At 50.7% G+C, this 14594-nt stretch overlaps 1 protein-coding gene across 2 annotated transcripts in view; it reads left to right on the top strand.

Annotated features, from left to right (window-relative positions):
• The window catches only part of UCK2 (uridine-cytidine kinase 2), a 74345-nt gene that overhangs the window by 44134 nt on the left and 15617 nt on the right, over nucleotides 1-14594 (top strand). Inside the window, exons 1-3 of one of the 2 annotated variants that reach the window (XM_032317781.1) lie at nucleotides 9849-9875; nucleotides 10132-10291; nucleotides 11364-11460. In XM_032317781.1, coding sequence (XP_032173672.1) covers nucleotides 9864-9875; nucleotides 10132-10291; nucleotides 11364-11460 — 269 coding nt within the window. In that variant the 5' untranslated portion in view covers nucleotides 9849-9863. Of the gene's footprint in view, nucleotides 1-9848; nucleotides 9876-10131; nucleotides 10292-11363; nucleotides 11461-14594 lie in introns of those variants that run through there. The other variant, XM_032317782.1, reaches the window with a different exon arrangement.

The following is a 14594-nucleotide window of genomic DNA, read 5'->3' as shown; positions in this document are numbered from 1 at the left end:
AAAAAAAAAAAAAAAAGGTGTTTGTGGGGGAAGTTCCAACCTTACTTGCAACCACGAGGCTAAGAATTGACCCTCCCGCTGACTTCCGCTTTGCGCCCAGCTTTCCAAGAAGGCTTCCTGAGCCGCAGAGTCATCGAAGCTTGCGGTGATCCCAAATGCTTTCCAGAGTGTGTGTGTGTGGGGTGGGGGGTGCCTTTGGTGCTTATCCTGCGGGGAGTCTAGAGACATACTCACAGATTCCATATTCAGGCTCAGAATCCGCATGAGGAGCCTGGGATCCATCCCTGTTTGTACTGAATTATTTTAATCCAGTTGTGAGGTCTCGTGGCTGCTTGGGGACAAGCACAGTCCTGTCTTGCCCGCTCTTTGGCCTTCGTTTGGCGACAGCTGTTTACCAGGCCGTGGATGAACTGCACGCTTGGCTTTGCGGGAGGAGCGTGGGCACCCCCCCCTTTTTTTTTCTTTAAGAGAATGTTGAAGAACTACATCAGTTTTTACTTTGGACGGGTTTGCCTTCCAGATTTCCCCCGTCCTGTTCCCCGCTTTGGTTACATGGTTATGGTCCTGGGTGCACACCGGTCTGTGTTCTCTTTCCTGCTTACATGTTTACATCGTCCTGTCTCCTTCCCTGATCCCACTGTGAGTGTGGTGCCTGGTCAGAGAGTAGGAATGTTATCGGTCCTTTCTCCGCACTTTCTGGAAGGGTTTCTCCACGTGTGCGCATCTGCTGTAACCAGCGAGGCCTCTGCTTGCTTCTGCTCAGACACACCTGCAGGGGCTCCCCGGTTTCCCAGAGCATCCGTCCCGCCTCCTTTAACTTGCATTTAAATACCATTTTCTCCCCCAAAGAACGAATTGTAGGGAATCACAAATGATTTATCTTGACCTCTTCCTAGTTAATCGTTTGACAGAAAAATTACCCAGGAAGGAAGCCCGCGCGTTGCGAAGCCCACAGAGAACAGGTCGCAGAGCCTTAGGGAGAATGTTCTGCTCCTGGCAGCTCCTGTGTCCGTGGTGCTGGTGCTCCTGCGTGTGCAGGGTCCTTGTGACTCGAGGGAAGGGAGGGGGTCTCCACCTCTCGTGTGGCCAGGCAAGGTGCATGTAGGGCCCAGAGCGTGTGTCCTGAGGCCGGCCCACCCAGGTTCAAAGAGCGGCTCAGCTGCGCGAACTGGCTGTTAGGTCTTGCGCTGGTTGTGTCCTTGCCTCCCTGTGCCCATTTCCAGCTGTGTCAGTGGGGATGATGAGAACCCCCTAAGGGCCGGGTTGAGGACTAAGTAAGGGAGGATCTGCAGAGTCTTGCAAATAGTTGCTGGCGTTTGGTGCGTTCCGTGTAGCTTTTTAAAATAAATTTAATTTTAATTTTAATTTTTTATTTTTTTAAGATTTTATTGATTTATTTTACAGAGATCACAAGTAGACAGAGAGGCAGGCAGAGAGAGAGGAAGGGAAGCAGGCTCCCTGCTGTGCGGAGAGCCTGATGCGGGTCTTGATCCCAGGACCCTGAGATCATGACCCTAGTCTAAGACGCTTAACTGACTGAGCCTCCCCAGGCGCCCTGCTGTGTAGCTCTGAAGTGTTTCTGTTGCTCATTATCCCCCAGCTGATTCTCGAGCAGTTGAAGCTGATGAGTAAGTGCTCTGTGACCGGGTTTTTCAGTAAGCGCTCCTGACGGAAAGAGAGAGCAGGGCCAAACATACAATTTTACGAACCCAGAAGTGCATCCTAGAAATGTCTTTCCTAGGAACGGAACTTAATGCGATGGGCAGTTCATGGAAAAGTCTTGGCAGCGTGTTTGTGTTGATGACTGTTGATCAGTGAGGATTTTTCTCATGCAAGGACCTGGGTTTTTCTAGGCTAAACTGCCTTTGCAGCCCCAGCATATGTATCAGGAATTAAAACTGAGAACTTGTGTTTTGGGGAGTTTCTTCTCTGGCACTGTTTATGTGCTGGGTTTCCCCCCCTAGATACTGCTTCCTCTGTGGAGCTTAGCCTGTAGCTCAAGCCAAGTACTGATGGGGTGGGGAGGATGTTGAATTCTGCTGTGGCAGCTCAGGGGAGATACACAGACGGTGGCAGGGGGGTGCCCAGTGGTCTGGGGACCTTGGTTGGGCAAGTGGTCCTCCTTACCCCACCTTTTAAAACTCATACGGACATGATTTGGCTGATGAGATATTCTTGGCTTCTGTGAAGAGTAAGGCAGCCTCATGGCCCAGGACATGAGAATCACTCCTGCTTTCAAGAGAACATTTGCACTGAGGTATACTGGGCACATGAGGGTTGACCTCAGTATTAGGGTCATTTCTGTTAGAGAGGACAGAAAACCACAAGTGACTGGGTTTAAACAAGACGAGTTATATCTCACTGTCCTTCCTCTCTCAACTCTGTAATCCTTGGAGTCTGGGACTCCCTTGATTTAGTCGCTCCACTACGTTTAGTCTCATGATGCCAGGGCTGCAAAGTGGCTGCTTGTGCTCCAGCTATCCAGTCTGCAGTCCAGCCAGCAGGAAGGAGAGTCTGCAGGGATCCCGATGTTTTAAGGAGATTCCAGGAAGCTGCCACTCCACACTCCTGCTTATCGGTTTGGTTAGAACTTAGCACAGTCACTGGGAGCAGCAAGGGAGGCTGGGAAGCAGGGTCAGGCGCCCAGCTAAAACTCTGCGGACTCAGATTGAGGTGCACAGCTAGCTGTCCCTGCCTGAGTCCTTTACGATGGCACGGAGGCTCGTGCTATTGAGCAGAACAAGCTTTGCTTTTACAAATACCAGGTCTGGGGGTGCCTGGGTGGCTCAGTCAGTTAAGTGTCTGCTTTTGGCTCAGGTCGTGTTCTCAGGGTCCTGGGAGATTGAGTCCCGTGTCCGGCTTCCCCCTCAGTAGGGAGTCCGCTTCTCCCTCTCCCTCTGCTCTCTCTCTCTCAGATGAATAAGTAAAATCGTTAAAAATGAAACAAGCAGGTCTGAAGAAAGGGAGGTCTGCTGGGGTCTGCTGGATGAATTCAGACATTCTTTTGGTAATCATGACATACATTTGAGTGAGCCCTGCAGGTGCTCTGTCCTGCCAGGCTGGGGGAGCAGATGCTGAGTCACAGCTGGTCTCTCTGCTCCAGGGGTTGTAGGTTATTGGATTGTCCTGTGGCTGCTTTTTGGTACCTAAGACGCGTTTATTACATAACAATTTAGTGAGTTTCCAACTTAGGTATTTCTGTATGTGGGGCGGGGGGAGGGTGGTGGTAATTGTATTTTGGCTGGGAGAACCCACTTGCAGTGCGCGGGTTCTGGGGCATCCAGGCCCCTAAGACTGATGTGATGGCCTTACAGATATTCCCAGAGCCCTCCCTGCTGCTGCCGAGCCATCTGTTTGATTGGGAATCCCGTCAGCATGTTTGAGCTCTGTTTTATCTCATCTAGGACAAAGGACTGGCGCTTTAGTTTTCCTGTGCCTGTAAATTAGAGCTTCAGAGCTGGGGTGGGGGGGGTGGGGGGTTGGGATGGGGGTGTGGGGGGAGTCAACCCCTGCCCCCAGAGGAGTGATGTGTCTGGGGGCCAGTGCTGGACGCCGTATCAGTTAGCGGTGTGTTCCTTACTTAATGCTAGAGACAGTGAAAGTCGCTGTCCAGAGTAATTGGGGTAACTTGGAAATACCCCCAGAGTGATGGAGCTAGAGGGGGTCCCCCTGCTTGAAGAGGCTGAGCATCTGGCCTTCTTGCGCTGTTAGCTAGTGGTGGTGGCGAGTTCAGGACAGGTGTTAACGGGACGTCCACAAACCATTCCCAAGGCCCGGGAGGACGTGAGTCTCCTCCGCACTTGACCTGGGGCTGGCTGGCTCTTTCCAGCCCTGGACTGGGGGGTTGCTAGGCTTTTCTCCATCTCCACAGTCCTCCCGCCAGATCCTGAAGCAGCTTACTGAGAGTGGGATAGGCACCTGGATGGGACCCCTAAATGTGGGGCAGCAGTTCCCTTCCTCTGTGTTCTTCCAGAAGCTACGCTTACCAAATACTACTAGCGCATTGCTCTAGGGACACACCCAGCCTGGAGGCCTCCTGGGCTCTCCGCTGGCCTCCAACCAGCTTCTCAGCAGCTAAGTGTTGAGGGTAGAGGGTTTTCTTTTTTTTTTTTTTTTTTAAAGATTTTCTTTATTCATTTGACAGAAATCACAAGTAGACAGAGAGGCAGGCAGAGAGAGAGAGGAAAGCAGGCTCCCCGCTGAGCAGAGAGCCCGATGCGGGACTCGATCCCAGGACCCTGAGATCATGACCTGAGCCGAAAGCAGCGGCTTAACCCACTGAGCCACCCAGGTGCCCCGAGGGTTTTCAACAAAGAAGCCACCCAGAGCTCCTTTGCCCTGTTTGTTACCAAGTGTTACTGTCCGCAATACTGGAACTGGGCAGAGGACCTGACGGACGTGTGTGGGGAGCAGACACACACCAGCAGCGGCGCAGTTAGATGGGGTCCGGGCTGTCCGAGCCGCCTCCTACGTGAGAACCACTGTAGAGAAATCACACTTCTGCGGCAGGACAGGAACCTGTAGCCCACTCAGCTCCCCTGTCGGAAGGGCCAGCTGGAGGAGCTGCTGCCGGCTTGCTTCTGGGGCTTCCCAGAAAGGAAGTGTGTCTCTCTGAGGGACGAGGCTAGCATAGCACATTGTTCAGCACATCTGGGGGACTGGCCGATCGTGGGGTCGAATGCTGGCATGTTCTCAGAACTACAGAGCCTTCAGGCTCCTCGTTGCTGGCTTCTAACAGCTAGGTTCTTTCGAACAGACTCCAGACTTAGATTCCAAGTATCTTGAACAGGTGTGTATGTGTGTGTGTGTGTGTACTTTCAGCTTCTTTTCCATACACAGATCACTTGGTCTGCCTGTAGTTCTCTGAAATTCTGTGACCATTCGTGTACCGTTCTGTTGACTCTCACGATGCAGCAGGACCAAACCTTGCTCTGTTCCTAACCAGTTCCCTCCGTCTCTCCTTTTCCCCATCACTGATCTCTGGAAGTAGAGTCTATTTATGGAGAACATCAGGGCTCCAGTTCTGGAATACTGAAGAGAACTGGGGCATTTGGGGGCATTTGAAGCTAGAAGAGGTATTACGTTTGAGATTCAGCTGTGGGACCTTGAACAAGGCATTTAACTGATGGGCTCCAAGCTTCAGGTTCCTCATTCTGTAAAAAAAGAGAGAAAACAGTAACATCTTCTTGTAATGGAGTTAAAGGAATTGGTGTCTTCCAGTGCCGTGCAGGTGAAGAAATTGTATATCTCCTTTACTGGTTATTCCGTGTGTGTGTGTGTGTGTGTGTGTGTGTGTGTGTCCCCTTTCTAAAGATAACTTCATGTTGACCTGACCTTCACTTTGTATTCAGACAGCAACCCACAGTCCTAGATGGCTTATTTTCCACCCCTCCCCCCTCTAGAAAAATGTGCCGGAAGTGGCAGGAGCAGAATGTATTTGGATGCGTTGCACTGAATCTGAAGATGCCACGTGAAACTGAGCCCCTCTCCAGCTCCAGTGGGCGAAAGCTAGTTTGCCTGTGAGGTGCAGCCAGTAAGGGGGTGAGCTCTGGGGTTTAGTCCCCTTGGGTTGAGTCCTGGCTCTGCCGCCCGTGCCCTGCGCAAGTCATTTAACGTGTCCTCACCTCAGTCTTTTTTTTTTTTTTTTTTTTTTTTTTTTAAATTTTTTTTTTTTAAAGATTTTATTTATTTATTTAACAGAGATCACCAGTAGGAAGAGAGGCAGGCAGAGAGAGAGAGAGAGAGAGGGAAGCAGGCTCCCTGCTGAGCAGAAAGCCCGATGCGGGACTCGATCCCAAGACCCTGAGATCATGACCTGAGCCAAAGGCAGCAGCTTAACCCACTGAGCCACCCAGGTGCCCCCTCACCTCAGTCTTCATGTCAGTGGAATGGGTATGATAATCATTTCTGTCACATAGGGTTCTCGTAAATACGTGAGATCATTTTAAAATACCAAGTCTCGTACCAACTAGGAAGAAGCTGCCGATTTTGCTTTTGTTACAATAATAATGCGTTCCTTTAATTGTGGTAATAAACACTTTTGATAACATTCATGACCTTAGCCGTGTTTAGGTGTACGTTTCTGTAGTATCAAGTACAGTCACATCGTTGGGCGACCATTCTCCAGAACTTCCTCACGTACAAGTGAAACTGTATCCATTGAACCACTCCTCACTTTCCCCTCCCCCAGCCGCTGGCATCCTCTATTCGGATTTGTTTCTGTGACTCTGACTAGTCCAGAGACCTCCTTTAAGTGGAGTCCTACAGTGTTTGTCTTCCTGTGACATAATTATTTTAAATCTTAGCTTCCGACTCCCGATCGCACCCTTGCCCACTCTTAGCATTTCTTGTAAGCTTGAGACTGCCTGCCTTCTCCAGCCGTGATCTTTGTCGAATTATTTCCTTTCTTGAGAAAACGGGATACCTTGGGGGTCCTATATCATCCTGCTGAAGAGGGCAGGATTCGGGGAAAGGGAAATTAAAATGAAGGAGCCCTAAGAAGAGGACATGAAATAGGGCAAAGACCATTCACTCGTGGGACAGCGGAGTCTCTGTAGGGCTCCTTTCTCCGATTGTGTGAAAATTCAAACCTCTCTTCAAGGAGAGGAATGGCATAATGGACTCCCGTGTACCTCTTGCCCCCAGTTCAACAGCTATCTAGATTTTTTAGAGGCCACTTTGGCAAGTTCCAGGAGGAAGAAAAGACTCGAAAAACCTAGACTGACCTGGAGGCAGGTGTTTTCTTTGCTTGTTCATGTGGTGATGTTTATCTCCATGATAAAGGGCTTCTGCCTTGGGAGTTCTGACTACCTCTTAGGTTGAGGATGAAGAGAAACAGGATTGTAGGCGAGTCATTTCATCTGGTTTCCACATCTGGGAAGGACCACACTTGGAACTTAGGAGGGTGGTTGTCATGGAGCACGTGGCCTACGCCCTGACTTACTAAATCAGTAATAGGTGAGGGTGGTGTGGTTGTAGAAAGTAGGATGGGGCGCCTGGGTGGCTCAGTGGGTTCAAGCCTCTGCCTTCAGCTCAGGTCATGATCCCAGCGTCCTGGGATCGAGTCCCGCATCAGGCTCTCTGCTCAGCAGGGAGCCTGCTTCCCTTCTTTCTCTCTACCTGCCTCTGCCTACTTGTGATCTCTGTCAGATAAATAAATAAAATCTTTAAAACAAAACAAAAAAAAGAAAGAAAGTAGTGTCACCAAACAGGCCCTGAAAACGTGGAGCCAAGACACACAGCTGTGGACCAGCAAAACAGCCAGATTTATCCTTGGTAAGAAATTGTGATGAACACTGGCTTTCGAGATGTGCTCAGGAACCCGATTTTATTGGCCATTGTGTCCATTTGTCCTGGGCTGTACCTGGGTTAAGGGAAATGATTGTTTACCTGCAAGATTAGGTAGTACAACTACTTTATATACTCTTTTTTGGTAGAGATTGGTCTTCGTATTAAAAAAAATATTTAATGGGTTTTAACTAGAAATAAAAATATCATGATTTTAGTAATCAAGTAGATTAAATACCTTTGGCTCCATGAAGCCCTCTTCATTTTTGTTCTTTCTTTGGACTTCTAGATGTATTTCTATCTGCTCATAAAAGGTACTGGTGTAGGCTTCGCCCTGCATAGCCTTAGGATGTGGAACCAGATGGAAGTTAGGAAAATGAAATAATGGGCTTGCACCTGTTTAAAAATGTATAGTTTATAATCGTATAGAGGCTTTGATTCTTTTGGGTGTTTTCATTTTTGAATCTAGCATAAGTCATGTACAAGTTTTATCTTCCTGTGACTTTTTTTCCTGGCCTAACTGCTGTTCCAAAAATCCTGTTTTAAATGCTTTTCTGTTAATACGTGAAAATGTCAGAAAGGTAAAGTAGTTTTCTGTTTTCCTTGAAGATTTTATTTATTTATTTGACACAGAGATCGAGAGAGAGCACAAGCAGGGGGAGCGGCAGGCAGAGGGAGAAGCAGGTTCTCTGCTGAGCAGGGAGCCCGATGCGGGGCTCTGTTCCAGGATCCTGGGATCATGACCTGAGCTGGAGGCAGAGGCTTGACCAACTGAGCCACCCAGGTGCCCCTAGAGTTTTCACTCAATTTAACAACTGAGTCAAAATATTGTTGCTCCAAAGATCCTTACTTGGTTGTGTGTCTCAGTTTGTGCAACAGGAATTATTGTGCAAATAGTCTCATGGGGATTGACTGGGGCAACAGGAATGTCCAGTTTTCCTTAGGCTTGGACAGATCAAATCCAGACCTTATGAGAAATGTAACTTTACCAAGTGTCCAGGTTTTTCCTTGTTAAAACCAGTTGGTAAAGTAAGTTCGATAGTGAAGCAAGCTCCCAAGACTGAGCCCAAGAAACCTCTAACTGCGCCACTTTTATCATCCCTTGTCATTAGGTCAGCCGGCTCCGTAAGGCTGGCTATGGCTTGTAGGGGTCTCGTAATGTAGACATTCTTATGTTTAAACTAATCTGTATACGATGGAAAAAAATGAGTTATTTGGTAAATACAGTCCTTCACTGTCATTCTTTTAAGAGCATATCTTTTTTTATGCTTTTCTTTTTATGAAGAGTTTGTAATGGGAGAGGAAAAAGAGGTAGATGTTAGGTTCTGTACCCAGTTCCAATTCTAGTGTGTGGGGCTGTGGTGGGGGGGGTTTCCCCACCTCAATAATTCTCCCGCATGAGCAGGGTATCCGAGAATTCACCCTAATAATTCTGACATTACCTAGAGATCGCATTAATTCCCACGGGTAGGGCTCAGTCCTGAGACACTGCCCCGCTCCCCTTCTGCCCTGACGTCCGGTGTCCCCCCGAAAATACCTGTTGTCACCTGTGCTGCTGGCTGATTGGACATAGATTGAAGGTTCCAGCTGTCCCTTCTGTGGGTTTGATTAATTTCCTCGAGCAGCACACACAACGTGGACATTTTACTTAAAAGGTTGCGGGTTGATCATAAAAGAGTATAAGGCAGGACCAGCCCGGCGGGAGAGCTGCCGTGTAGCGCAGGTTCTAGGAGGAGAGGAGCTGGCGGCTCCCCCCACACTCCGTGTGTTCGCCAGCCGGGAAGCTCACCAAACCTCATCGTCTTGCGTCTGTGTGGAGGCTTCATGACATCCCGTTGTTGATTATATCGTTGGTGTTGGCCGGGGATTCAGCCTCCAGCTCCTCCCCTTCCTGGAGGTCAGGATAGGAGGGTTGAAAGTTCTAACCGGCTCAGCAATGGTTGGTTCCCCTGGCAACCCACTCCCATCCTTAGGTGCTTTCCAGAAGCCTCCTCCTTAACACAACAAAGACCGGTGCACCTCTCTCCCTCTTTAGGAAATTCAGGGGTTTTAAGAACTCCGCCAGAAATGCAAGGAGGACTAAATATGCATTTCCCATTTTCACAACCTCACCGGTACGAGTGTTGCAGGCACAACGCTGGACCCAAAGCGTGTAGGTTTGAGTTCATCCGGAACAGGCTGTCCTCTTCATGGCAGGGAAACCCCATGTTAGTTTAGGTGTTGGTTGTGTTTTATCCCATGTCACCGCAGCCCGTAAGTGGTGGTATATATTTGGTTTACTGTGAGTGTGAGTGCGGACAAGACCGCGGCCAGGCACTAGAGCAGAAGGAAGCCGCGCAAGCAGGATGCAAGCCATGACCTTGACCTTAACTGCTAACTGGCCAAGTTCTCTGGCCCTGGCTTTTGATTTCACATGGTCTCAGTCCCTTCGAGACTCAGGGGCCCTCTGGGCCATCAGCACATCTCCAAGGTGCATTCTTTCCACTTTCGGCTCTTCCCTGAGTGTCCAGACCAGGGCACAAGCAGGGATGAATACATTCCTGTTGCTTTGCAGTAGCGGCTTTAGAAGGGGCTGCATGGAAGAGGAGGTAGGCATTACTGCCCTGCTCCCCGCCGCGGCCCCTGTAGATACCTGCGAGTAGGAAGCTGTGTTACGGAAGGAGGGAAAAGAGACTCTGGGATCCCCCCTCTCAGCAGACCGACTTTCTCCCTTAGCACCTTCTGATCCATCCTACAAGATGTAGCCTACGGATTCTTCCTTCCAGAAGCCCCTGGCGGAGGGCGCGCACATCCGGGAGCGGCCGGGAGCCCCTTTAATCCTCGCCCCCCTCTTCTCTCCTGCAGTCTTCCGTCTGTGCTAAGATCGTGCAGCTCCTGGGGCAGAATGAGGTGGACTGTCGCCAGAAGCAGGTGGTCATCTTGAGCCAGGATAGCTTCTACCGCGTCCTCACGTCGGAGCAGAAGGCCAAAGCCCTGAAGGGCCAGTTCAATTTTGATCACCCGGGTGAGTCAGCGGTTGAGGGAGGGTGTGTGTATGTGTATATGTGTGTGTGTGTGTGTGTCTGTCTGTCTGTCTGTGTCTGTTCGTGCACTTGCTGGTTCACTGAGGACCTTGTTTGACCCCTTGGAATCTGTTTGGATAACACGGGGATGAATAAATGACCTTACGGGGTTATGTGGGGCCTGAAGAAGGAGTTTCGAAAGGCATTACACAGTTGCATGGTGTTGTGACTAGGGCTTGCGTCTGAACGAGGGTGACTCTGTGTGAGCCTGTTACTTGAGATGGGCACAAGCACAGCTGGTTCTTCTGCCTCCTCTGATCGGAAGCAGCTTGTGCGCCCCCCGCCCCACCCCCGTCCCACACATGCGTGCCCATGGCCGACTGTGAAACTCACCGACTGGCAGAAAGGACCGTGGAGAGCCCGGGATGTCTGCTTGTGTGACTTTTGCCTTGATAGTCTCAGACCAGTGCATTGCCCTTCATTCAGCTGGTTTTTGGTTCTTTTTTTTTTTTTTTTTTTTAAGATTTTATTTGTCAGAGAGAAAGAGAGCACAAGCAGGGGGAGGCAGCAGGCAGAGGGAGAAGCAGACTCCCTGCAGAGCAGGGAGCCCGATGCCCCGAGATCATGATCTCGGACCCTGAGATCATGACCTGAGTTGAAGGCAGATGCTTAACCAACTGAGCCACTCAGGTGCTTCTGGTTTTGGTTCTTGTAACTGTTGGAATCAAACCCTGGTGCCCCTTACACTCCCCTAGTTGTGTGTATACTTTTCCAGGTTAACATATGCCAGCTGCCAAGACAGCAGCTGAACTTGGAGGAGAGAGGTGGCTGGGGCCGGGGGGGCGGGGAACGGAAAGGTAGAAAAAAGAAGTGAGTCCTTCAGAACGCATTCATACATTCTGTTTTGAGATCCAGGGAGTTTGCCTTCTGTTTTGGGTAGAGATCTGGCTTTTTTCAGTGGGAGCGTATGTGCTCCTCTAGGGTATCGTATACGTCCACGAAATAGATGTGGATGATTATAGAAGAAGTAATTTTAAAAATTCAGCAACATTTAAACAGTCTGATTTCCTTCAGATGCCTTTGACAATGAACTCATCTTCAAAACACTTAAAGAAATCACCGAAGGGAAGACGGTGCAGATTCCCGTGTATGACTTTGTCTCCCATTCCCGGTAAGTGAGCTCGTCGGGACTACGCGTTGCTTCTCGCAGCTCCCAGAGCCGCCCCGGCTCCCAGGCTGCAGGCTGGGGCCTCCCCTGCCCTGTGCCCACGGCCACCTGTGTGTGAGCAGCAGCCGTGTGCGCCATGGGTGTGCAAGGGTTGGGGAGTTCGGCTGGTGCTTCCTGGAACAGTCTGCTCATCACCTTTTCCTGACTCTGAAAGGACAAGTTCATGAATTTGGGCTCAGGTGAGGGACGGTACACTTGTCCTGATTCCCCGCCCCGAGCTGTTATTCCTGGAATCCGATGTGAACGGGCCGGGCAGAGGACACGGGAGGAAGAACAAAGAAAACTGTTCTTTCTTCTCTGCTGGTTGGACCGCGCTGCTGGTTGGACCACGCTGCTGGTTGGACCGCGCTGCTGGTTGGACCGCGCAGAGAAGTGTGAGGGCGCCGGGGTCACCGGAGACCAGGCACTCAACTCTCAGGAGAGTTCCTCAGTCGTGTCCTTTCTGCTGATCTGTGTTCATGCTCCTGATGAGGTGTACGGGGGGGGGGCTCATCTTCTTTCCCTCTGAGTGGTTGCCCAAGGCTTCTAGAGGACCTCACGATGCCTGCTGGCCAGGCTCCCAAGCTCCCTCGAGCCTCCCAGGACTCGGCTCACTCTGTGTCCTTGGGACTGACTTCCCAGGCAGACTCTAAACTTCTGAATGGCATTTCAAGCGCGCGTCGTTGCTCTTTATTCTTGGCTAGTAATTACTCAGTAAGTGTTTTCAGCGCGGCGCTGTTTTGAAAGTTTCTCCCACCTGCTTTTCATCCTTCCCTCTTGGTTCCTTTCTTTTCATTCTCTCAAGTGGATTTTTTTTTTTTTTTTTAAATGGGAAATTAGATTTCATGCATCTTTTGCTGCCAAATGTCTCTATAATTAAAAGCCCATCTCCGTCTCCCTGTGTGTTCCTTTAGTACTGTCTCAGCCAGCCTTTGATGCGGGATTCCTCACATGTTCTGTGCCTTTCCCAGAACTGGAGGGTGTGGCAGAGATTGGCTGGAGGTGGAGGAGAGTGAACACAGTGCGCTGGAGAAGCCAGGCTGCTCAGCGCTCTGCTCTCATCCCTCCCCAGTATCTTCTCAAGGGTGTCCTACTAAGGACCAGATGCTACTGTGCCGTCAACTCAACAAGGTGCACGTCCAGCATCAAACCACCACAGACCGTGTAGGAATAAAGGGGTTTGGTACAGGAATTGGAGCTAGTAAGTGTGTTGAGGGAGGTGCTGAGAGAGCTAAGATCTGGGAGCCTGTGCTCTGAGGCATTGGAAAAGAAGCCAGTGTCCATGGCAAGTCCAAGAAGCTGCCACATCGGAGCCCCAGCTTCCAAGGGGGGGGCCACTTAGAGAGTGTCTGTGAAGTAGCCCTGTGTGGCTATTAAGGTTTCTTAAAAATTAGATGGGTTTTGTTTCATCTTCTACATTTCCCATTGGCAAAGCACCCTGGGACCCCAGAGGGAAGAGGATCCTGGGAATTGTAGTTTCTAGCCTTAGCAGCAAGTGGTGGTGATGTCCTGTCTATGGGAGACAAGGGAGTCCACCAGCTCTCAGGTCCAGGGCAGGGCAGTGCTACAGAATTAAAATGCAGCCCAAGAACTAAAGTAAGGGCTCAAGGAGGAGTGTGAAGGAGGGAGGAAGGGTTGGAGTAGTCAGAGCAGGTTGAATAGAGGAGGTGATATTTAAACTGTATATTGGAAAGCGTAAGGAGTCTTCGGGGAAGGGGATTTTCAAGGTAATGGGTAGAGAAGCAGTTCAAGGGCGAGCGTGGTGGGGAATCACAGCTGGATAGGAGGGCCAGGTTGGGGTGAGTGTGCGGGAAGAGTGGCTGGAGGCCAGTCGGCCTCAGAGACCCAGAGAGGAGAGGCTGGGGACACCAGGGCCAGATCGCGAATGTGCTGGGAGTAGGGAGTCACAGACGGCTGTTGGGTGGTAGCAGATGGTTCTGGTGTCAGCAAGAGAGGATCACGATGCTATTTATGAAGTCCTTGGAGTAGTAGCCGAGGTGAGAGCCTCCCGTCAGGCGGTGGAAGTCTGCATGGCCCGCAGGCAGGATCTGATCGGACGGAGGGGGTGGGGTCGCGTGTGCTGCGTGAGCTCCATCAGGTTCACGCATTAAGCAGCGAAACCCCAGCAGAATTCCCGTCTGGACGTGATGTCCTCCCCCAACCCCCGATTCCTTTCACACCATACATTTGATAGCCCCTCTCTTTAGTGGCCCGCAGCCCATCTCTTTGTGAAACTTCTCTGGACCACTTTTGGCCACAGCAGTCCCTCCGCCCTCAAGGGCCACTCGTCAGGGACCCAGCTGTTCCGAGCTTAAGGCTCCTGATGCGTCCGCGGGCCTTTCATGGTGACGTACAAACAGATGTTGGACTAAGACCGAGAAGAGTCTTGTTTGCTGTAGATACCCTTCTCTGGCCTTGCCTCTCCTCATGAGCCACCCGAGAAGCTTGGATTTAGGTTCTCTCAGATGCTCTGATCGTCTTGGTATCGTGTGTGGACTTCGCAGCCAGACTCCGAACTTCTCCCTGGAATATTGCAGCAGGCGAGGCTCCTCGCTTGTTCTGGGCTGGCAGTTGCCCAGTAGATGTTCTTAGCTCTGGGCTGTTGGAAGGTTCTCCTCCCTGGATGGACGTGCACACGTGGGACGGGGTTGATTCCAGCTTCTTGGGGCACCAGCAACAGCACGGACAGCGATGTTTTCCTTGCTTTCCCAGGATCGGAGAGGCGAGTTTGTTGAGTTGGAAAACCACCTGTTCCTTGTTCATGCTTACCAGCGAGGTGTCCTGATCGCGCTGGCTCTGGTGTCCACGCACATACACCTAGCACAGTCACAGCGCTCTCAGGGTGTGTGTTTTCCAGATGGAGCCCTGGGAGTCCCCCTTCCCCGCGCAAACGGGAACATTTCCATTTCCAGCAGACACTTCCCATCCTCCTTCATGCAGGGCACTTGCCCAGAGCAGCTCCCGTTTCCCTTTTGAGCTCTGTCCAGTTAGGTTCGTTATCCTAAACCACAGGGGGCACCCTGTTTTCTGGTAGCTGACACTCCTCCAGACCGGTGGTCCTCACCCCTGGCCGCACGTTAGAAACACCTGGAGTGGTA

This window comes from Mustela erminea, chromosome 17 (genome assembly GCF_009829155.1).
Source record: "Mustela erminea isolate mMusErm1 chromosome 17, mMusErm1.Pri, whole genome shotgun sequence".
NCBI classification, from domain to species: domain Eukaryota; kingdom Metazoa; phylum Chordata; class Mammalia; order Carnivora; family Mustelidae; genus Mustela; species Mustela erminea.
The sequence above is the reverse complement of the archived record's forward strand: the minus strand, read 5'-3'. Positions and strand labels throughout refer to the sequence as shown.